Raw genomic sequence first — 25,170 nt, forward strand, 5'->3', positions numbered from 1 at the left:
CCTGGCAGGAGTGGCACACAGAGAGTTCTGTCTCAGTGGAGACTACCACCAGTGTCAAAGACATGGGGGCAGGCTTCTTTTTCACCAAAGGATGTGCCCAAATCTAGCACTATCCGCCCCCCAGCAATGAACTTCCATGGGGAAAATAAACTCATACCCTCAGAGACATTACTGGGATGTCAGGGTTTCCCAGGCTCTCAATTTTCTGACCACAGCTCCCCCATATTTCTGTTCCAAGGTTTTGATTAATATTCTATTTGATTTTTTATTGCATGTCGATAATAGGCATTTATTTATTTTTTGCTTGTGTTTACGACAGTAGTTTGTGTAAACCACTTAGAGATTTTCTTACATTAAGCAAAACCAACAAATTTGCCCAATAAAAACCTTCCTAAAAAAGCAGAGGGAGGACCTTCCGGGGGAAAAATAAAACTCACAGAACACACAGCTACACACCAGCCTAGGCAAATTAAATAAGGGATATGCTTTATAGCAGCTATCAACAACCATGTACCGATTGACATGCTTGTCTTAAGTGTAATACTTAAGAATAATCATATTTTCACATGCGGTCTAATTGAGCCTTCAGCAGGGATCAGCATTCTAAAACCCCTTCTTATATCTTTAAGGATCAAGAAGCTTGAAAGGGGAAATCCACCAGCAGGGTTAAAGCAATTATCCCTTTGGTGGTTAAGCTCTGGTAAAATACATTCAAAGCAGAAAATCTGATGCTATGTGTAATAATTATGTAGTGAGGTAGGAACACGGAGCTGCCAATATATCCCTTTCAAGAAAGGGAACATTCCCTTCTGGGCACACTCTCACACACTGTTGGTGCATGACATGTGCCAAACATGTGCAGCTCCCCAAGCGTGTAGGTTCATGGCAGTGCAGTTTTGTGCTAGAAGAAATTCATTCGGACTCCAACTCCTAAACCAGTTCAGTCCTTTACTGACAGGTCCAAATCATTAAGGCAGTTTCCCAAAGATATACATCTTTGTTATTAGCAAACCAAGGTACTGAGGGAACATTGGAATAAAGAATTAGAGATCTCAGTTTCGACCAAACAGTGGGAAACTGTTTTAACTGCTACAACAAGAGTGTCTCTGGACCTTAAATTGAGGCTATTACAACATCAACAAAAATTTAGAGTATATTGGACTCCATTACGTTTGTTTTTTAAAAAGGGCTATCTAAGGTATCTAACTGTTGGAGATACAATAGGGAGAACGCTTCTCTAAAACATATGTTTTTTCATTATCCTATACTGAAAGAGTTTTGGCAGAAGGTAACTGAAACTATCAACAGAACTATATGGAACAAACTTACATTTACAGAGCAAAATATGCTCTTGCATTATATACTCATGGAACCTTACAAAAGGACAATGCGAGTGGCCTCTCCATGCCCTCACCACACAGCAAAAAGAATGATACTGATGAATTGGAAAAATAAAAATGCAGCTCCCTTCTATGACTGGATTGAAGACTTATTCAAACTCACAACATATGAAAGTTGTTTTTGTTTTGTTTTTAAAGGCAGTTTCACTATATACAGGCTTCTGCTAGATCCCTAGTAGAAGGTGCAGGCTTCAAATGCAAAGCAAGTCCAATTCACAGCATACATACAGCACAGAGTTCAGTGTCAATCTGGCAGGGCTTCCTTGCAGCAAAGCAAAGAAGCAATGTACCCTTTGCTCTTTGTACTGTACTCTTAATATACCCAAGAATGACCACACCCTTGGCTGGTTGCCAGGTCAGTGACCGTCAAACACTAATCACATGACCTGAAGGAGCAAGTTAAGGGAAGCCCATGCACCAGCTTTTCCTTAACAGCAATTAAAGGAACCTCAACACCCCTTCTTAATTCTCTTAAGGAAAAAAAATGTATCATAGCATGTTATTATGCCATTATATCAGCAATGTTCTGGCTCGACTCACAATATACAAGTTTCATCAATCCATGTTCCACATTGTCCCTGACGTGTCTATATTTTATGTCCATGTGTTTTGTCCTAGACTTGAATTGTTCAGGCTCTGCCATGGATATGCAGGCCTGATGGGCCTCATAAACTGTCACAGGTAGCTTGGATTCTACATTCATGTCTGCAAGAATCTGCACAAAATAGGGAAGCTGATTGTTCAATTCAGACAGAGCAGCCTATTCTGCTTCAGGTGTAGACACAGATACCAACCCGTTTCCAGGATTTCCAACCCACTAGAGACTGTCCAAATTGTATTACTATCCCAGCAGTGGACCTTCTTGTCTGTACATCATTTCCAAAGAGGATGACAGTTTTAAACAGTAGTCCTTTGTTGCTTTTAAATAGCGAAACACTCTTTTAACTGCTTGCCAAGCTGCTGTGGTTAGCTTTGAAACTAACCTGCTAAGAACACCCAAAGCTTTGTTAACATCTGGTCTGGACCACTGTGAAATGTACAACGAACTGCCAATGGCAGAGTGGTATAGCCCCTGGTTTTCAAACACCACATTACTCTGCTTTTTAAAAGTCTATCACCTTAGGAGTTTGAACGCCTTTACAATTCTGCATACCAAAACGTTCTAACAGTTGTGTAAATTTCTTTTTCTGGCTTAGTAGAAAAACTCCCATCACTTATTCTCTGTACTTCAACTCCCAGGTAACTCTTTATAGCTCCTAAATCTTTGAGCTGGAACTCTTGCCCCAACTTGCTGGGCAAACTCCTGAATTTAGTCGTTTGTTTTCCCAACACACGTTAAATCATCAACAAACACTAGAAAAAACATACAATCATCTCCTGTCCCTTTACAATATAGACAGGAATCAGCCCAGCTCTTTTGGAATCCTAGAACAATTAGCACTTCATGCAAGCACATTTTCCAATTTCTGGCTGATTGGCAAAGTCCATAGATCACCATGTAAAGTCTGTATACACCTTTAGGATTCTGCTCAAATCCTTGAGCTTGCTGCATATAAACCACCTCTTTTAACCCTGCGTTTAAATATGCTATCGCAATGTCAAAGTGACTAACTTCAAGATCACGTATTGCTGTAAGGGTTAAAAGAATTCTCATACTTTCACTCCTGGTTGTCAGAACGAAAGTCTCATCATAATTTAAACCACTTCTCTGCATGAATCCTTTCACAACAAACTTTTCTTTAAACTTCACTTTACCAGATGCTATGGTTTTACTTTTATAGACCCAATGGAACCCCACAGATTTCTCCTGTTCTGGCACATCAACAAGTGAGAAAACCTTGTGATCAGTCAGGGATTGCATTTGTTGTTCCATTGCAGCAAACCCAAGATCCTGCTGTTGTGAAGGCAGTTGCAGGACTTCCTCAAAAGTTTGAGGTGCATGGCTTCCAGTTCCAGTCTGCCTTAATGGAGGCAGCTCTCATGACAGCAGGAGATTGTTGGTGGAGGATAAACAAGGATGACTGAGGATAGTTATCCTGGCTCTCACTCCGGCATGGAATGCAGGAGGCAGGGAGGCACTGAGTACAAAAGCACTTCTGCCGAAAACCCAATGCCTCCATTAAGAAGCAGAGGTTCTCCTGTGAATTAGAGTTTCACTCAGACTAAAGTACATGTGTGTGCTAGAAGAGATGAGATCACAAACTGCAGAACAGAACCAGCTGCAAGGTTGTTAAGGTTTGAACTTGAGAGAAGACTTTATTCACTGCAAAAGATGGTGTGTGGGGGGGAGCCTATGGTTTCTTTATATAACGTTTTTTTCTCTACATTTATGATTCGGCAACCCTCCTTTGAATGTTAGTTCAAATTATATTTGTGCAAGCGAGGAGGGAAGAAATTGGATTATAGATATGGAATATAACATTAAACGGAACTAGTTACAGATAGGTAGCCGTGTTGGTCTGCCATAGTCAAAACAAAACAAATTCCTTCCAGTAGCACCTTAAAGACCAACTAAGTCAGTTCTTGGTATGAGCTTTCGTGTGCATGCACACTTCTTCAGATACCCAGGTATCTGAAGAAGTATCTGAAGATACCCAGGTATCTGAAGAAGTATCTGAAGATACCCAGGTATCTGAAGAAGTGTGCATGCACACGAAAGCTCATACCAAGAACTGACTTAGTTGGTCTTTAAGGTGCTACTGGAAGGAATTTGTTTTGTATTAAACGGAACTGTTTGTGTAAAAAAGGAAAAAGGGAGGGAGGCTTTATTTTGCAAAAGGTTTACAATGGAAACTTAAAGCTGACTCTTCCCTATCTTTTCTTATTTACAAAGTGTACTGAATAACACTAAGAAGACTTGGAATTTAATTTAATTGGAAGTATAATTGCTCATATATCTTCAGTTGGAAGGAAGGATGAAAGGAGTCTGTGAACTGCCAAGGAATTGACTGCTCTTCTTCCCAGGCTGAGAGGAAAAATTATAACAACAGTTTATTTATTGGGACAGAGTGAGTTTTGCAGCTGTTGTTAAAGTTGCAAAACAATGAAGCACGGGACAGAGGTAGAAATTTCTGGAAAAACAATGGGATTTCAGCTCCGTCCAAGGCATGATGGATAATAGCAACAACCAGGAAAAGATAGACATAACATTTTACAAGGACAGGAAGAAACACCACGGACAGAATAATTGCCGCACATAGGAAGAACAAGGATATAGGGTTTTTTGTTTGTTTTTTATTTATTTTTAACAAGGATATAATTTGAGTGCCTCACTTGTAGTTTTATAAATCATTTAATGTGTCAACATGAATAGAAGTTATTAATATTGCAGTTGTTGTATAAGGGATTATTATTATGTCCGGAATGTAATTGAAATCAATAAGGTTTTGGAGATCAGAAATAAAGAAAATAATCAAACCTTCAGTTGTAGCACACGGGGAGGGGGGGCACCTTATCTAAATTATATAATTCGGTATTTGAACGATTGGTATTAGTAATTGTATTACAAATTGGTATTGTTATATTGAGGCTACTATTAGATTGTCATTGAAAACTAATAAGTTAGGTCAGTTTGCACTTGAGCAAATGGTCTTTATGACACTCTGTTACTCCTTTTGCTCACTTAGAAAGTTTGCAGGTTTCACACTCCCAAGTATTTACCTGCAGGCTTTTAACTTTACATCAGTGCACAGCTGTGGCATTTTTGCTAAACTTCTAAAGTGTGCATGCCCCATTCTCCGGCAAGTTCTGCCAGTAAAGATTACATTGTAAATATCTTTTGTCAAGCATGCTACGCTCAGCAAACATTACTGGAGATTTCCCACTAGCAAAACATTTTCCAAATGTTCCCCCAGACAAGGCACATGCGCCGACCCTCGCCCTTGGATTGAAACACATGAACCATCAGCAAGGGTTACATGGTCCTTACTCACAGTGCTTCAAGAAACAAATAATTCCCTGGGGTTCACCGCATGCTCAGTACAGGCAGAGTCCAACAGCCAGACTCAGCCAGCAACTCTGGTTTCAGGAACTGACTGTCTCACCACAGCTGAGACAAATTGAGTTATTTGCTTCTGTTTTAAATGGGGATGCTTTTTATGGTTGGCATCTGGAGCCAGGCAGGCAGTACAGTGTCTCCTGAGGTGCTGTGTTGAGCCACAACAAAAAGAGCCACACCACAACTATCGCCCTGGCTTCTCCCCCACCCAAGAATGACCACACCCTTGACCAGTTGCCAGGTCACAGTGATGTACTGGGCAGGTTGCCAGGTCAGTGACCAACAAAATCCTCCCTGCTTAAGTCAAGCTGTTGACTTTCCTCCCTTTTGAAATATTGCTTCTGATCATCTACTCTATCACCATCAATTACTGACATGGTTTGGCTTCACCTGCACCTTCTCTGCCAGCAAAAGCCAACTGCAAGGAACATTCTGTTCCTATCCATTGGCTAAGGAAGAAAGGAAGGCAGCAGTCCTCTACTCATTTGCCTGGGAGTAAGCCTTATTGACGCCAATGGGATTTGCTTCTGAATAGACATGTACAAGCTCTCACTGTAAGCCTGCAATTCTCTAAATCAGGATTTCCCAACCTTGGGTCTCCAGTTGTGTATTTTCAAAAAAAAACAACACCCAAACTTTTCATACTTTACCTGCTCCATTCCTTGAGAATGGTGTGTTAAGAGGCAAATCAGAAGACGATAACGCTAGAAATGCCAAGTATTTCTAAGGTAAATTACAGTTTAGTGCCACTAAAAACAAAGTACATGAATCTGGCAACTAAAGAATTCTCTCTCACTCTCATGCCAGTGCATGGAGTTGGCTCCATTTTCTGGTTTGCCTTAGACAGGCAACTGCCTGCAACTTTGAGATTAAGGAAGCACTTTGCAAACTCATTGGTTTTGTGTCCAATGCAAACGATCTCAGGCTGCACCAAATGCATGGTATGGCAAAGAAACAAACAACCGTCTTTGAAAATGTAAAAGCCAATAATTATTTAGTTTTGTCTCCGGCATTCATCAGAATTCTGGAACACACCTTTAGAAGGGAAAGCAGAAGCATATTAAGAAAACTAGATATTAATTTTAGATTATTCGCTAGGTGAGAATGATATAAAAATTGAGAATGTTTTTATGACTACTGTTCATGCGAAAGGCATTTCAGAGGAGAAAAGTTCAGGCAACGTCTGAAAATCTGGGCCCTGCCAGACCTGCATGCCTGTAATACCCAGCAATTATGACAAGTTCGATGCACACAGGAAAACCGCCACGATGGATCAAGATGGAAGATGCTGTTTCATGTCTGTGTCACTTTTGCATAGGCAGTTTGTATTTTTTAAAAAAAATAGTTTTTATAAAATATTTTCTTGGTTTACAAAAGTACGTGTCTTGTCTTTTTTTCCAGGTTGCAAAGTCTCTGTGCAAGTTTTGATGCTGTACGTGCTGCCGTTTAAGACTCTGGCATAATGATAAATGTAGCAGCAAAACAGCCATGAAGCCACAACATAAATGAAAGCATTATACATTTTGGCAGGCCACTGCTGGAGTGTGATAAACCAAGAGTTCCAGTTAGTTACTTTCTTCCACTCTTCCTGACAAATAATGGTAATTCATAGCTACATCTTATGTGGGTCCACCAATAAGAGTAATGAAATTAATGTAAAATTGGCAAAAAGAAGTCCAGTCTCCTGGTTCCATTGCTGACTGATATAAAAGGTAGCATTGTGAGTGCGCGTTTTGTTAGTTCTCTATTTTGGGGGGTGGAGATGGGAAGAGTTGTATAAGATTTATCTATTCTTCTTGCTTACTGCCTGCTACTCAACTTGTTTTGTGTATTTGGCCCTGCTGAAGACTAAAAGGCCTAGCCCACTGCCTTGGGTTGAAAACATTGACTTTTATTCATTTATTTTAGTATGCTAGAGAACTTAGAACTGTTTCAGAACTAGACTGACTGGAGGAAGGGGGAAGAAGATTATGTTATTTATGACTTCATACCATTAATGAGTACGTGCAAATTGTATAAAGCTGCTTTAAGTTTTGTCTTATGTAAGTTGCTTTAGTTTCAAATATTTTATCTTTTGTAACTTGTTTTATCTTGTTTTATTTACTATAACTTTTGTAATATTTCATATCGTTTAATAACGCCACTCAGTGATTTGTTTCAGTTACAATCTTGAGTCTGTAGTTTTACTGGTTAAACTCTATTCTCTGTTTTTAATGTATCTGAGATTTGTCAGCTATGAAAGTTACCGCTTTCCCACAATTTGTTTCTATTTTGCTTTGGTGATCCAAAAAGTTGAAGCAAATAGGTTTTCATTTCCAGCAAAAGGGTAAAAAATAAAGAAGAATAACTTTGATAAGAATTGCTTTTTAGATCACTGCTGTGATTAAATGTTTTTCTCCCATCTATGTAATATTGCACAACTCTTGCTCTTAAAACATATTACATTGTTGTCAAAATAGCATAGGTACTGTGAAGCAATACAATACAGAAGAGAACCAAAAAACATATTACACTATCGCTCAAGGCATTTATCCTTACAAAGCTTGCAACAATGAAACTAGCAGGTTCTACCTAACAATACCAAAGCTTGCACAGCAGATGAACTGAATTTGCTATACGTGGATAATTCCATTATTGCTTTCCTGCTCCATTCTAATGAAAATTTGACAGCAGGCAACACCATGGCTTAAGGATAGCAATGCAACTTAACTAGGCTTTGAGAGTTCCAATCCCGATTCCAATGAGAAACACATTACACATTATTTTAGTTCATCACTCCCTAGCTGACTGTTTTGATATTCTCTGAGTTCTGTATTGTGGAGACTAGGTGAAAGCTTTGGTGTTACATGTTTTAAACAAGCGACTTCCTTCTTAAAAATAAAATAAAAAGCCATTCAAATTTCAGACTGCAACCTAATTGCAGAGATTGTTGTTGGCCGCCAATGACCTCCCAGCCCCCAAACTGCACAATCTGAAATAATTAGTATGTGCGCTTCTGAATAATAACGAGACTCTAATCTTGTGGGTTACAGGCACAATCCCAAACAGACCTCTGAATACAGTCCGTCCAATCTCAGATGCTGAAAAACAGCCTCTAGCAGAAAACTGGGAGGAAATGGAAATCTTACCTGGGATGTACTGGAGCAAAGACCAAAGAAAATCAGCCACATTCCTAGACAGGAGGCTGATGAAAGAGAACATGTGGGAAAGCATCTTTCGTGATTCTGAAGCATATACTGAGGAACCTGCATAAACTGTCTATGCGAAAGATGGTACAGTGCATCTGTTAATGATGGGAGTGTACAACTAGGCTGGCTGAACACATCATTTCAGAATAAAAGCCTGGCTCTGTCTCAGCCTTTTCTGACTGAACAAGGGCATTTAGGGATGAAGCTGAACAGAACAGACAGAAACAGTGATACCAGCTTTTTGCACTGTTGTTCTGCAGCGTTCCATCTCTGCAGCTTTGAAAAGAAATTGATAGCATAGTATGCACTTTCCCAGTTAAGATTGCCTTTTCACATGCACGAGCTTTGCTGTCTAACACGTTTAGGACCGTTTACAAATATGCCCAGAGAATCTAATGAAATGTGCTACCAGTTAATTGTTTCAAAACAAAAGGGCAAAGTGATTTGACCCAGCTTAGTAAGGAAGTGAATGAAAGGAAATTCTTACTGTGAATTTCTGTTCCCAGAGACTCCCTTACATCTGGGATGACTCTTCCTTCTCACTGGTAGCTAGGGTCACATAACAAAACAGGTCCTTGCTGGGAAGAAATAATCCCACATTCTCCAGTTAGGATGGTTGAGCAGGAAATAACTGCTCCCCTTTAGGCAGCACGTTGCAGGTGGTGAAGTTCATTTCCTGCTCCAATTGGTGTGTCGTATCAGTTTATCTTCCAGGTGTACTGCTAGATAAAAAAAAACCTCAGGAACAAAACTTATTAGGTACTATCTTGTGGCTTTACTTCATCCAGTGAAGTCCCATCCCCTTACAGCCATGCATGACTCTCTCATTGTGGTAGCTGCTGTCCCTGGAGTCTCGGTGAATAGAAATTCACTGTAATAATTTTCTTCTGTTTCCCAGAGGCTCATGAAGGACAGCCCTTCTTCCATCTGGGATGTACCAGAGCTATTCCTATTGGGTGGGCTTAGAGAAGCATCATGGCTGTACCACCTTTTGTAGTACCTTCCTGCCAAAGGCTGTGTCGGCTGAAGCCCATTTGTCTAGCTTGTAGTGTATGGTGAATGTGTGCAAGGAGGCCCAGATGGTTGCCCAACAAGCATCCACCAGGGGAAAGTCCCCTTTAAAGGTGTGCTGTTAAACCTGCTGGAGAACCTGCTTTGGAAGAACTGCTACAGACTTTGTGAAGGCCTTTGTTCTGTCTAAGAACCTCAGTGCTCTATGCATGCCCAAAGAGTGCCAGGCCTTCTCCTTATCTGGCTTGGGGCAGAAGTAGGGTAATGCTATTTCCTGAGACCTGCAGAAAAGGGAATTCACCTTGGGGATGAATGAAAGATCCACCTTGTCTTGATGGAAGGTACAAAGATATGAGTCGGAAGTCAGTGCTCCGATCTCTGGCACCCGTTGAGCTGATGTGACAACCACCAGAAAAAAAAACTGCCTTCAGATGGAAGTCTATTGTTGCCATAGGTTCAAGGGTAGTGCTCATTAGGGCTGTCCAAAACCTGGATTCCAGCTGGGGAATCGACACACCACTGGGGGAATTCTTCTGATTTACACCCTTCAGCGAGGGGTGTGAAGACAAAGGAAAATCCCCTTTTGCAACCCAAGATGCTGCCTAGGGCAGCTGCCTGTCTCTTGAATGTGCTAGTGCTTAGACCTTTATCTAAGCCCTCTTGCAGGAACTCAGATATGCTGAATATGTCTTTGGCCATAGGATGCCTCCCTTTCTGACTGAACCAGCCCAATAATATTCTCCAATACTCTAGAACCTTCCCGGATGCTGCCAGGTCCGAGAGCCAGATGCACTCAGTCTCTAGCCAGTTAGTCAGAACATTCCTAGGTCTGGGTGAAGGATTGGTCCCTGTTTGAGCAGATCCCTCCTAGCTGGGAGTCGCTATGATGGGAAGTTCAATGATGAGTAGGCGCTCTAGGAACCATGGTCTTCTTGCCCAGTGTGGAATGATTAGTATCACTTTGTCTTGTTTATTTTGTTTTTTAATTGATTAATTAATTTTGTATTGTCCTTGCCAGAAGGCTGCATTGGGAGGAGAGAGAGAGAGAGAGAGAATCCAGAAAGAAATTAAAAATAAGAAAACACATGCTGGCACGTTGAGAGCTTCAGGGCCAAACTGGGGATCGCGAGATGGCTCCTCCCCCAGCAAGGACCTTTTTTGTCACATGACCCTGTGAGAGAGGAAAGTCATCCCAGATTTTAGTGCTGTCCTTCAGGAGCCTCTTGGGGAATTTTTCTTTCTAATGCATCTGCCTCCTATTTTTAAAATACTCATAACACTTGGTTGCTGTCCCTTTCCAACCAACAGAAAGCAGACTCAAAGAAAACTGGAGCTGGTCTGGATTGTGAAGAATATTATTATCACCTATACCCGCATGCCTCCCTCCGTGATCCTTCTGCATGTGCTAAAGTTTTCAGTGCCACACACCTCTGCATTTATGTGAAGGCTGTGTAAAGAGATGAATAGTACTGAAGAACTCACATCAGAGTAGATCCAGCAGGAAAATCTAATTAGAAAAGAGCAATTTCTTCCTCCATCAGCAGCTCATTGTGAAGGGCAGGTCTGAAGAGGAATACAGCTGGTGAGGGGAGGCTGACAGCCATTTGGAAACCTACCACAGCCACATCCAGCTTAAGGCTGAAAGATTCCCTAGTTTTGTCATAAGCCAACATGAAGGAATATTGGTAAACAGTCTATCTTAATAAGCATATTTACAATTTTATAGGTCACATGTGTCAGAAGAACAAAACATTAAATAACTGGCAAAAGTATGAAAGAGCCTTGTGTTCTCTAGTATTCTGTATTTTATCAATTATGGATATGATTCATATAATTTTTAGTAGTGGTCAGAGTAGTCACAGCTACTCCTAACCAGTAGAATCTATAGACCTCATCAGCGGTCATTTCAAGACACTGGTTCTGAGGTCTTTGAGTCAGTTGACTCTGTTAATAGTCTAAAATATTAGGAAGGTTGCATGTTGAACAAAAGGATGGAAAAGATTAGAGGGAGAAGTAATTCCCAGCTAAGCTCTGTTGATCAGGCATGGCAGCTTTAAACCCAATTAATTTTTAGTTTAAACCTTACCCTGAGTCTCTAATCCAACAGGAAAGCAGATTATGGAAAGAAAAGTGGAAGTATAATTCTCAGTACAATGAAAAACAGGTATTACATTTAGTCTAGGTCTAGGATATACCAACAATTGTTGACGGATAGAATCTTGTATCAGTTGCTTAATAACTTATCATTACACAATGAGTAAAATAATGTCCTTGATTTCTGAAGGTTAGTAACAAAAGCATGATTTTATTTAGGGACAGATAGGTGTGGCAAATTTGCACAAGCAAAATAAAATAATTTTTGGAATGTCCTATCTTCCTTTCTCTTTTATTTTAATTGACTGAGTCCCCCAACATTCCAAAATAATAAAATATGCAGCAAGAAAGATGAATCTGTAAAATCTATTTACGGTAGTTAAAACAGGTGTTTAGTCTGAAATATGGTTTTACCAAAATACACTGAGTGCACAATCCAACCAAAGTTAAGCACTGTTAAATACTAAAGTTTTTATGTGACAATTAAACATGTGTTTGACTCTCTTCTGTTTAACACAATAATGAGATTTAAGAAGACTTAGCATGGTCTAGATTTTGTTAGTGTAAGCATTATGCATGCAGTTTATGCATGAAGAGGAAAGGGACAAGACAGGGTTAATTTCGGTGGGTGGGTAGGTGGGCTTGTCCTTCACCTGCAGCTGGTGAAGTGTGATCAGCAAACTCATGAGAGTGAATCAGAGGCAGATGACTTAACAGATAAATGCCCTTGTGTTTGTAGCAAGCTAGCCTTTGATTGAAACCTTATCTGTGTTGGCTCTCTGCAAGAAGATACTGTTCTGGGGCCAAAATCTGCTGGCATGTTTAATGGGCACACTGCGCTCGCTTTCAACAGATTACAGTATGCCCACAAAAATAAAGTATCAGTCAGAGTTAGCCACTTTCTGCCAAACCATAAAATGTTCCTAACTTGTTTATCCCTGTTCTTCATTGCAAAGTCTGTTTTAGTTCAAGCATTCCAAATTCTCCGCATTCAGTCTTTCTGATACATCAAGTTATTACTATCAGAAAGGGAGCCCAATCCACACCCAAACTTGTTTTAGAGGTTATGGGCATGGGCCTTGTAATAGACTCCAATCCCACATAACCATATTAAAAACAAAATCCTATATTCTATTTCATCAATACTGCTAAAGTTACATTGCTTTGAAAAGTGTTGGGATATTTCTTGAATGATAAACACAAGTATATGCAAGTATTACAACAGATAAAAGGGTGTTTTGTTCTACAATAGTGTACAGCAGAGATAGAACCCTAAATATGCAGCCTGTGCGTTAAAATTCAGGTCATTTGCCAGATAATCCATGCTCACCTCATAGAGTGTCTGCAGTTACAGCAAATCTGTGTGTTAGATTCTCCCTTTTCACCTTCATGTTATATTCTATAGAACTAGCTTTTTTCAGGATTCCTTCAAGCTCCTCAACACAGTAGGCATCCATCGCTTATATATAAACACAAAACACAGTTTATATATAAACACAAAAAACCCTATACAGTGATACCTCGGGTTACATACGCTTCAGGTTACATACACTTCAGGTTACAGACTCCACTAACCCAGAAACAGTACCTCGGGTTAAGAATTTTGCTTTAGGATGAGAATAGAAATTGTGTGGCGGCGGCGCGGTGGCAGCGGGAGGCCCCATTAGCTAAAGTGGTGCTTCAGGTTAAGAACAGTTTCAGGTTAAGAACGGACCTCCGGAATGGATTAAGTACTTAACCCGAGGTACCACTGTACTTAAAATAAAGTTCTATTCATGTTGACACATTAAATGATCTATAAAGCTACAAGTGAGGTACTCAAACTATATCCTTGTTCTTCCTGTATGTGGGAATTATTCTGTCCGTAGTGTTTCTTCCTCTCCTTGTAAAATGTTACGTCTATCTTTTCCCGGTTGTTGCTATTATCCATCATGCCTTGGACGGAGCTGATATACCATTGTTGTTCCAGAAATTTCTACCTCATTCTGTCCCGTGCTTCATTGTTTTGCAACTTTAACAACAGCTGCAAAACTCACTCTGTCCCAATAAATAAATTGTTGTTATAATTTTTCCTCTCAGCCTGGGAAGAAGAGCAGTCAGTTCCTTGGCAGTTCACAGACTCCTTTCATCCTTCCTTCCAACTGAAGATATATGAGCAATTTTACTTCCAATTAAATTAAATTCCAAGTCCTCTTAGTGTTATTCAGTTCACTTTGTAAATAAGAAAAGATAGGGAAGAGTCAGCTTTAAGTTTCCATCGTAAACCTTTTGCAAAATAAAGCTTTCCTCCCTTTTTCATGTTTTTACACACACAGTTCTGTTTGATGTTATATTCCATATCTATAATCCAATTTCTTCCATCCTCACTTGTACAAATGTAATTTGAACTAACGTTCAGAGGAGGGTTGCCGAATCATAAATGTAGAGAAGAAAACTTTACAGTAAATAAGGAAACTGTAGGCTTCCCCCCCCCGACACTTTCTTTTGCAGTGAATGAAGTATTCTCTCAAGTACAAACCTTAAACTCTTTGCAGTTGGTTTGTTCCGCAGTTGGTGATCTCATCTCTTCTAGCACACACCTGTACTTTAGTTAAAATTAAACTCTAATTAGCAAGAGAACCTCTGCTTTTTAATGGCAACATTGGAGGGGTTTTGGCAGAAGTGCTTTTGCACTCAGCGCCTCCCTGCCTCCCGCCTTCCATGCCAGAGCGAGAGCCAGAATAATTACCCTCAATCATCCTTGTTTTTCCTCCACCAACGACATCCCCCAGGGGATGCCTCCATTAAGGCAGAGTGGAACCAGAAGCCAAGCATTGTCCATATTTTCATGTGTAACCAACAACAGTAATTGTTGCGGCAAATTCTCAAAATGCTGGCTATACTCTAGCATTGGTAAGTTTGTTTTTAGAAATTTTGTTTCTCACACACCCCAGGCAATCGTAAGCAAACGCATCATTTACATTATGTTGATCTCATCACAAACTGCTGGAAGGGTTTACGACCATAAAACAGTATAGGAATATTGCGAAAGAAATAATAAGATAAGCTATAAATCTTATTAAGCTCAGTAAGGCTCTCTCCCTATTAAATGTGCTGAGCATTGCAGGCATACAGAACAATTGTCTACGTATCACTTCAGTACTATGCCACACTAAGTGCAATGGGACTTACTCCCAGGTAAACGAGTATGAGGAACAGAGCTGCAATTGAAGGCCCACCAGACGCCTTAATTATACAGCTGGGGGGAAACGACTTAGCGTACCGTAAAGCCATAAATTTACAATGGAATATCTTCAGAGACTTTGACGAACTACTTACCTCTTATCCCAGTATTAACATTCTGTGGTCATCATTGTTGGAAAGGCGCACTTGGAGAGATTGTCGCTCCCCTATCGCAGTGAACGATATTATCCTAGGGATTAGGGATTGGTTACAGGTTTGAGTGTGTTGGCGGCGAGCTTGGGCTCGAGTGGCGGTTAGGCATTGGTGGGGGTACTGTTTTATTGTTATGCAGATGAAGAGGGGGGGAAGGTAGCGCCATCACCTTCCCCCAAATCAAAGGGTGGTCCGGTAAAGAATTCTGGGGTGTGTGGCCTTGTCCTAAGTCTATGGAGGTGTGGGCCCACGGCATGACCCCGGGGGGAGGTCCTAGTTGACGTGTCTCAGCAGGACTCCCCCTACTGGTGGTTAACCCTCACCGGCCTTCAAGCAGGCAGGCTGAAGCTGGTTAGTTGTTAGGACCAATGCCTAAGCCAATACCGCTCAATTCCTGTAATCGATAAAGTTGCAGCCTAATTTGACCCATTAACTCGAATTCTTGAGTCTCGTGTCTTTATTTCTGAGGGGGGAGGCGGGAACTCGCCACGCAAGTTTTGTTTCTCACACACCCCAGCCAATCGTAAGCAAATGCATCAATTACATTATGTTGATCTCATCACAAACTGCTGGAAGAGTTTACGACCATAAAACAGTATAGGAATATTGCGAAAGAAATAATAAGATAAGCTATATGTTGTGACGTGGGGTTTGTGATTTCAGCTCTCTTGACATAATATGCTGGAGACAGTTCTCTAGTAACACTTCTTTATTATAGCAACAAGACTGGGGCCTGATGGAGGGGAGAGCTACATTTATAGGGACAGGGAACCAGCTAGAAAGGATACAATTTTGGAGGGAACAATATCAGGCAATCACAGTCCTGCCTTTTGGAGGGAACCAATAAGACAGAGGATCCAAATACCGCAGCTTAAATGAACCAATAGTAGCTGTACCCTCTGGAACCAAAAGGCAGTTACTTTACCCTAATGCAAATACAGACAATAATAATACAGATATAAAATCCTTTGACTCAATACACAACACTATACATCTTATTAAGCTCAGTAAGGCTCTCTCCCTATTAAATGTGCTTAGCATTGCAGACATACAGAACAATTGTCTACGTATCACTTCAGTACTATGCCACACTAAATGCAATGGGACTTACTCCCAGGTAAATGAGTATCACATTTAGAGCAGGACACTGAGGGACTGTTGTTGTTGTTTGCCACCTTTACCACACACAGTGAACCCCGACAAAGGGGTGAGGAAGGAATACAAGGACTAGACGCCTTTTATTTTAAAGGAAACCATTTCTTTTCAATGAGCTGTTCCTCGTTCCTCAGCGCTTAACAGATCTGGAACAGAGCAGCAGCAGCAACAGAAATTGAGCTCCAACTCCCCACAGAATAAAGGACCTTGTTTTAAAGCACCACCACCAAATATTGCTTGGAGCTCCAAACACCAGGGACAAATTAATCCCTCACCCACATGGAAAGAGGTGTGGGTGTGGGGGATTAGTAAATCTAAACATCCAGCAAGAGTCTTGATAGCACAAGGATGGAAGAATGAGGAAACCCCGACAAAAGAACAGTGGCAAGAGAAATTGATGAACTATGCAGGACTGGCCAAACTGACATACAAATTGCGAGACAAGGACAACTGTGACTTCAAGGAAGAATGGGAACTTTACACAAATTATTTAAAAACAGAACTAAATGAACTGGACTCCTTGGCAGGTTTTGAATAAACATACACAAATTTATTGTTGATAACATGATGGACAGATATGCAAGAATATATACAATTTTATAATATGCAGAGAAAGTATGTGCAGCGAAATCAGAGAGAAGCTGAGGGAAGTCCTTGGTGTGTGGGAGGGGGAAAGGGGGGAAATTATGTAGGTGATGATATGGTTTGATAATTTGTTGCGTGGAAATGGAGCAATAAAAATATTTTTTTTTAAAAAAAAAGTAAATCTAAACATCCCCGCAATGGATGCCCTTTAACTTTCAGCATCTCCTTATGTGTGTGTGTGTGTGTTTTGGTTCCACAGTTCCCACACCCATATATGAATGTGCTGCCTTTCCCCCCTCACAGCACCCTCAGGGTGGTGGTGATGATGGAAGAAATGGAAGGAGCCATTGCTGCTCCCTTGCTTCCCGCCCTGAGACGCGGGGAATGGGCGTGGTGAGGGTCCTGCTTTGGCCGTTTTGGAGGGAAGACGTTGTCTTTCCTTTCCTCCTCAGTCTGGTGGAAGGCAATGTCGGAGAGGAATAACGGGGCGAACTGCCTTTAAAGGGGTCTTATTTGGGGCAAGCTTTTGGGTGCTGCTTTTGAATTATATTTTTAAATTATTATTATTATTATTCATCTTTATTGCATTTTTAAAATTGACAGAAGAAAAGAATAAGTTGATCCTAAACCACATATACTAAAAAGAAAAAAATATATAAAAGAAAATTTTAGAGATTTAAAAAACAAAAAGAAAAGAAATTGAAAAGAAATTTATCAAATACACAACATGATTTAAGGAGTACAAACCATAATTTGAATATTCTACACACAAAATTCCTAAAAAGACGTTACCTTCATATTTCTTCTTTTCTTCTTTTCCCATTCTTACAGTCACTCTCTTTCTATTCTACTAAACTGGTTTGAGTCCCTTTTGAATTATATACTTGTTTATGAAGTATGGAAAAAATTGAGAGCCAACCCAGGTCTCCCTTTATCCTACACATTTAATTGCCTTGTACACACAAAGCGTTGTCTTGTCTGCTATCTTAGTCATACACAAAGTCATGGACAAAGCTAATTCAATTCTAGGCTGCATCGTCATCAGCACTGTAACAAAAAATGGCGATTCAGCATGTTTCTATATGGTTATTGGGTGGGGAAACCTTACCTGCGTTGCTAACTATTGCAAGTAAGGGATTTACTGTATTTGTCAATTATTGCAGAATAACCCATGTGGAGATGGAGGGTGTGCTTTTGTGGCATGTTACCAAACATTCAGCTGATTAAACAAATAAAAAAAATCATTCCAGAAACAAATGAGTCAGAAGAAGAGGAAATGGCAGAAGGCAGAAGAATAAGCTAACGCTACAGCAATACTTCTTAGTTTAAAATGTTGCCTAATTTTTCTTCTGCCAGCATGTATGACATCATTCTATCGTTACACAATTAAAATATATTTGTTAAACAGAGAATTGTTGTACACAAGACACATTTTAGCAGAATTGTTGCTGACAAAACCATTACCGCATAGCTGTCCAGCTCTTAGAATTTGAAATAAACCCTAGTCACTGGTCCAAAAATATTCTTCCAGTTGTATCCAGCTCTCGTTTTTCTCCTTCCTATCAATATGCCAGGAAAACTATTCCAAAAGCTTAGACTTCTAATGGCTGAAAACATTGTCTCATTAGCAACCCAAATATACAGTTTTTGCAAGTTTTAAACATTTGTATCCTTATGCTGTAATTGTGATGTTTAGCCTATTTCTTAGCTGCTGCTTTGCTAATAGTGCTTTATAGATTGTAATTGTTTTATTGGCGTTTTGTTAATTATATGATTTATGCTGTACTTGTGGTGTTTTGTTTTGTTATTGTTATTTATTGCTTGTAAGGCGCTTTGGGATTCATGCGAATGGAAAGCAGCACAGACGTACTCTTTGGTGAGAGAACCCTAGCAGAGATTTAAAATCACAAAATATGCAGCAAAGTAAAGTGTGGAAATATAGGCTATTAAAAGGTAAAGGGACCCCTGACCGTTAGGTCCAGTTGTGGCTGACTCTGGGGTTGCGGCGCTCATCTCGCTTTACTGGCCGAGGGAGCCGGCGTACAGCTTCCAGGTCATGTGGCCAGCATGACTAAGCCGCTCCTGGCGAACCAGAGCAGCGCACAGAAACACCGTTTACCTTACCGCCGGAGCGGTACCTATTTATCTATTTGCACTTTGACGTGCTTTTGAACTGCTAGGTTGGCAGGAGCAGGGACCAAGCAACGGGAGCTCACCCCGTCGCGGGGATTCAAACCGCCAACCTTCCGATCGGCAAGTCCTAGGTTCTGTGGTTTAACCCACAGCGCCACCCGCGTCCCGCGTCTAATAGGCTATTAGATCTTTCAAATATGCCCTCATGAGTTCCAAAACTTCCCTCTTCCCCTAGCATGGAGAAAGACCAAATATTTGGTTACAAATGGTTTACTTACAAACTCTGTCGGTCAGATTCATGTGCTTTTCCATACAGCATTCAGAAGAAGTTACACAGGCGGTAAAACTTGGTTTAGTTACAGTGGTGAGAGTTCCAAAATTATTGGTGAATGAACTCATGAGTGGCTTCTGAGAGCCATGCAGCTAAACTGGAGCAACCAACTTAGCCTCTTTACATGCTGTGCTCAGGTTGGTTGGGGGTTGAACAATAGGCTTGGTTACCCATTTCTTCCCAAGGTAAGGGAAGTGGACATAGCTAAGCCATTCACGCCTTAATTAGACTTAAGCATGTTGGTTACCGGTATATGAGGCTGGTTATCTCACAGTTAGGGCCTCTTATCTGTTTTTCTCTCCCACTCTTAATATTGTCTCCTAGTCCCTTTGCAGAAAATGACAGTTACAGGGGTGAGGTTCTCCTTCACTATCTCATAAATCTAAAGAGTGTCCCACAGCTGCTGTCCCTTCACATCCAAGTAGCAGAAAGGGTTGGGTGGGCAATATAGCTAATGAAGAACTTGCTTTTTTCACCTGAAGAGCAGGACAAAAATAAATCCTAGATAAATAAATAAATAAATACAACAACCCTAAAGCCAGTTCAATTTCCTAGGGGCTGCTTCTTTGATTTGTTTTCAAAATGGAGAAGATATATAAAATGGTAGGCATGTGAGGGATAGGAAAACATCAGATTCTGCAGAGAAGTGTTCCAAGATGTGCCACACAATTTTCCCAAACTATGGTTAAAGGATGTGGTTAAAGGCGTAATCTCACAGGTTATAAGTAAACATAGCTGCCAAGTGTCCCTTATTTGAAGGGACAGTCCCTTATTCCAGTGCCATGTCCCGCTGCTGTCCCTTATTGATGGATGTCCCTTAAATGTCCCTTAATGATGTCCCTGAAATTTCAAAGGAAGCAGCTCCTCTTCTTCCCTCCCTGCCGGCCAGGGAGGAGGAAGGCTCCAACTGTGTTGCTTGGCTGTGTTGCTCACCCAATAAGAAGTCTAAGAACGACTGGGGGGTGGAGCTTGCATGCCTTGTGTGTGGCTAGTTAATGCAAGCTGAAGAGGTTTTTGAATGCTGGACGCCTTTTGTTGCACGTGCTGCTGCAAACTTTGCAGTGCAAAGCCAGGCCAGGGAGCCATCTTAAGTTGAGGCTGCATAGGCCTTGTGGTGCATGTGATTCAGATTCTATTCAGTTGAACCTCTGGTTACAAAGTTGGTTGGACAGTGTTCTCGAAGCTACCCAGCATGAGTTTGACCAGACTGCAGGAGGACAGGAAGACTGGAGTGCCTAAAACAGGTGAGGCTGCAGGTCCCTTATTTTGGCTGCTGGTCCCTTATTTTCAAATCTGTAAGTTGACAGCTATGTAAGTAAATAAGGCTAGATAGATGTAAAACAAAATATGTGGTTATGGATTTGATGGTGGGTGACCTTTGGGAGGTAAATCTCCATAGACAGATTCCAGAGAGAGTAGAGTGGTTGTTCTGAAAAGTAAGATAAAAGGAAGTATTTGGGCCCAGAATGGTTGTTTCTGCCTTTTGATTGTCATAAGGAGGATAGTCTGTGTCATTTCAGGGTTGGTGTCAATTCATTGTATTTGTTTTAAAACAATGTATGTGGAGCTTCCAGGTGGTTCCTCATTCAAGTACTGACCGACCCAGACCAACTTCATAGCTCCAGCAAGGGTCACCTAGAGTTTGTATGGTTTTTCCACTCAAGCCAACTTCATAGTTATGTTTTTCTCCAAATATATATTGCCTGATAGTGTCCACTTGGAACACTAGTCTCCATTAATCTCTTTCTACTTGCAAATATATACTTTATCTTAGAATCTCATTACATCTGATATTTCTTTGAATTAACTTCTGCCTAAGTGTAATTTATAATAATTTCATTTGAAATTGCTTTAATTTCTTTGAAATTGGTTTTACCGGTATTATTTCAGGTTGTATTCCAATGCACACTTGAGTAACAGAATGTTTACAGATTGATGCTGCAAAGAATTCCTTGCAGTGACATATGTATGGATAGCATATTTTGTACCATAACTGTGACAAATCATTACCATCATGCTATTTCTTAACTGTACTACCATAGTAAGTTACTACCAGATGTGTAAGTGGCATTTAAGGTTGGGCTTCCAAGCACATGAGAATGTAGTTAATAAAGTTATGTAAAAAGATTTGCATCTAGAAAGAAAGTGAGAGAGTGAATGCCAGAAACTATATATAAATTTAACAAATAATAATAAAACCCTGCAACCTCATACTGCGGCAGAATTATATGCTAGAAGGCCCTGAAGAAAAATTAGACACGTCATATGATTCAGACACTTCCAACCAATGGTAAATGAGGCTTATTAAGACCTGAATAGGAAAGCAGTATTTTAAACTAATTTGAAAACTTAATACAGTGGTAAAACAGCCTCCCTGCCATTAAAGATGCTTTCAAATGGATTTTAAACAGTCTCTCAGCTGGATAGTTTACCATTTTACAAAACTGTGGAAAAAGTGTCCAGCCAAGAGGCAGGGCCAATATAGTTATAATAGTAAATGCAAATACTGAAGGAAAATTAAAGTTTCCAGCAAATGAGCAGAATATCTGGCATAAACTGTTATTATACTGAACTGAATGAGGACACCAAATTTCCTAATACTAAATTGATTTCAATAGGGAGTCTCCTGGAAACACAGGAATCTTAGAGACAAGTTTTTTCACTGGCCGAGAGACAGACCAGTGATTTGATTACAGGTTTTAAATATACATACCAGTAAGTCAAGGGAGTGAGTGCAGGGTTACCACATCCCAATTCTTATGAATCACCATTCCACTCTGCAAATGTAGTTTTCCCACACCATGCTGCCCACAACAACATACTGATACTTCCTGGACAAACTGTGGGCACTGCAAACACCCAAAAAACCCCAGCTACTTCCTCTCCTTCTTTCAGTTCCTTGTTAGGACGCTGAACCTTTTATTCCGGTAATATTTCCTCCACGACGCACTGGGTAGTACTGAAACAGAATCACACTGACAACAGTGGTACAAAATGACTTAGGCTGACATTCTAAGGTAAGGGTAAAGGGACCCCTGACCATTAGGTCCAGTCGTGGCCAACTCTGGGGTTGCGGTGCTCATCTCGCTTTATTGGCCGTGGGAGCCGGCGTACAGCTTCCGGGTCATGTGGCCAGCATGACCAAGCCGCTTCTGGCAAACCAGAGCAGCGCACGGAAACGCCGTTTACCTTCCCGCCGGAGCGGTATCTATTTATCTACTTGCACTTTGATGTACTTTTGAACTGCTAGGTTGGCAGGAGCAGGGACTGAGCAACGGGAGCTCACTCCGTCGCGGGGATTCGAACCGCCGACCTTCTGATCGGCAAGTCCTAGGCTCTGTGGTTTAACCCACAGTGCCACCCACGTCCCAACTGACATTCTACTCTAACCTATTTAGCATATCCAGTTGCCATCATGAACACAAATTTGGCACATCCTTTGAGCAAATACCTAACTCCTTAGCACCTAGGCTGCAAAATACTACCCATGTTACCTGGATACCCATGTTACCTGGAAATAAACCACAGTGCATTCAATGGGACTTACTTTTGAGTAGACATGGTTAGGACTGTGCTATTAACTATTATTTTCATCGCTTATGAAAAGTGAATGGGGTATGCTAAAATAGATTAGGCTATCAAAACAATCACCTGAGCAAACTGACACCTCTTACTTTAATCATTTATTTACATGGATAGCCTGCCTGAATGGAACTCCAAGAAAATACTCAAAAAATTAAATATTTTTTTAAGGGAAATAATTACAGTTCCTTGTTCTTTTAAGAAGCATGGTTTGAATTCCAAAGACAGATAAAGAAGTAGAAAAGTCTGGGCATTTGTGTTAAGAGACATAAATACAAACTCCAGTTTTTCCCAAAGGCAAACAAATGGGCATGTTATTCACCTGTGGCCTTGTGGGAACAGTACATTCTCAGTCTTACTTATTTTTTCTCATGAAATTGCATAGTTTGTTTGCCATGGAGACGCAGATTGCAGCTATAACAAAGGCGGGATTTTTTCATCTCCGCCAAGCTGAGCAGTTGGCTCCTTACCTCTCTCGCCCTGATCTAGCCACTGTGATCCACGCGACGGTCACCTCCAGACTTGATCATTGTAACTCACTCTACGTGGGGCTGCCCTTGAGACTGACCCAGAAACTCCAGCGGGTGCAGAATGCCGTGGCGAGACTCCTTACAGGGTCCTCGCTGCAGGATCACATTCACCTAGTGGCTCCCGGTGGAGTACAGGATCAGGTTTAAGGTGCTGGTTTTAACCTTTAAAGCCCTATACGGCCTAGGACCCTCATACCTACGGGACCACCTCTCCTGGTATGCCCCACGGAGGACCTTACGGTCTTCAAACAAAAACATCTTGGAGGTCCCAGGCCATGGGGAGGTTAGGCTGGCCTCAACCAGAGCCAGGGCTTTTTCGGCTGTGGCCCTGATCTGTTGGAACGCTCTGTCCCAAGAGGCTAGGGCCCTGCGGGACTTGTCATCTTTCCGCAGGGTCTGCAAGAAAGAGCTGTTCCATCAGGCCTTTGGCCAAGGCACAGTCTGACCCCCTCCTTTGGTAATCCTCACAGAACACTAGCCCAATGGTTGCCATTAATTTAATTTGATTTTGAATTGATTTTAAAATGAATTGATTTTAGAATGCTGTGTTACTTTTATTGTTGTTAGCCGCTCTGAGCCCTGCTTCGGCTAGGGAGGATGGGATATAAATAAATTATTATTATTATTATTATTATTATTATTATTATTATTATTATTATAATGTATAATTGTTCACATCAAACTCCTTATTGATGCTCAAAGAACCAACTATTGGTAAATGTCTCCATTTAAATAATAATAATCTATGCATAACAGTTTGATAATATTTTTCTTGTTAAATAAAACAGCCCTGCTGAATTAGACCAAGTGCCCATCTAGTTCGGCATCTTATTCTGGCTGGGCATTTGTGAAGTGAGTTATTTAAACTGATTAAAATTAAATTAGATTGCCTGTTAGTACTCAAGGTTGTTAAGCTAAAGAACTATGGAGGTTTTTAATCATCCTGAAAAGTTTATTGTGATTAGGAACTCTTCATGTACAGTTAAGGGCATACACTGTTTCTGTAGTAAAGTAAGAAGAAAGGGAATGTTGTTAGTGTTTGAAGAATTAAAATGGGAACTAAAGGACTATCGTTCTGCTGTTTACTGACACCTCAGCTGTTGTGGGACATCCTTAAGGTGATTGTGACTCCATTTCTGGAAAATGAGCTAAACAGATGCAAACAGTTTGCAGAGACCTGTGAGTGAATGAATAAATAATTATTAAACAATTAGAAAAGGTTTCAAAGATTCATACAGCCCGAAATGCTGACTTCTGAAGTGAAGGACTTGGAGCCAAGGCTCAAGCCCAGGCGGACACAGCCAGAACCTACATTCAATGCCAGAGCACAACTCAGGAGCAAATAAAAAGCGTCACTGAGCATGGACAGAGTGCACAGGCTTTCCTGGTCCGAGAGGCATCTGCTCCATCGCCACTGCTGAGAAATAAGTTACTCATGATATTACCAAGAGAAATGAGATATGAGCATTCTTGATTCTTGAATTTTGGGATAAAGAGAAAAGATTGAAGGGGGCATACTTGTGCAACTCCAAATCATGTCTTTGTAGTTATATTTATTAAGTTATTTGGAGCATTTTTTCTCATTTTTCAAGGAAGTCCAGAAAGATAGGAAGGAACCTAAAAAAGCTACCTTAAATAGGTAGTCAGACCATTGGTGCATCTAGTTCAGGAATCTCTACTGCAGGAGCAGACAAGGCTATCAGGTTCACCTTTATTTTTGGAGACCCACCAACCAGAGCCTAGGACAAAAGCCATACACTTTGAATAAAATAATTCTAAGTCGAGGCCA

General features: G+C 40.7%; 1 protein-coding gene across 3 annotated transcripts in view; it reads right to left on the reverse strand.

Moving 5' to 3' along the window:
• The window catches only part of BCO2 (beta-carotene oxygenase 2), a 71,558-nt gene that overhangs the window by 18,126 nt on the left and 28,262 nt on the right, over window positions 1-25,170 (reverse strand). Inside the window, exon 1 of one of the 3 annotated variants that reach the window (XM_081844406.1) lies at window positions 9,073-9,092. The exons of 1 other annotated variant lie outside the window; for it this stretch is intronic. In XM_081844406.1, the coding sequence (XP_081700532.1) occupies window position 9,073 (1 nt within the window). In that variant the 5' untranslated portion in view covers window positions 9,074-9,092. Of the gene's footprint in view, window positions 1-8,525; window positions 8,718-9,072; window positions 9,093-25,170 lie in introns of those variants that run through there. One more of the 3 variants, XM_081844405.1, reaches the window with a different exon arrangement.

This window comes from Podarcis erhardii (assembly GCF_964252035.2).
Source record: "Podarcis erhardii genome assembly, chromosome: 16".
Taxonomy (NCBI): domain Eukaryota; kingdom Metazoa; phylum Chordata; class Lepidosauria; order Squamata; family Lacertidae; genus Podarcis; species Podarcis erhardii.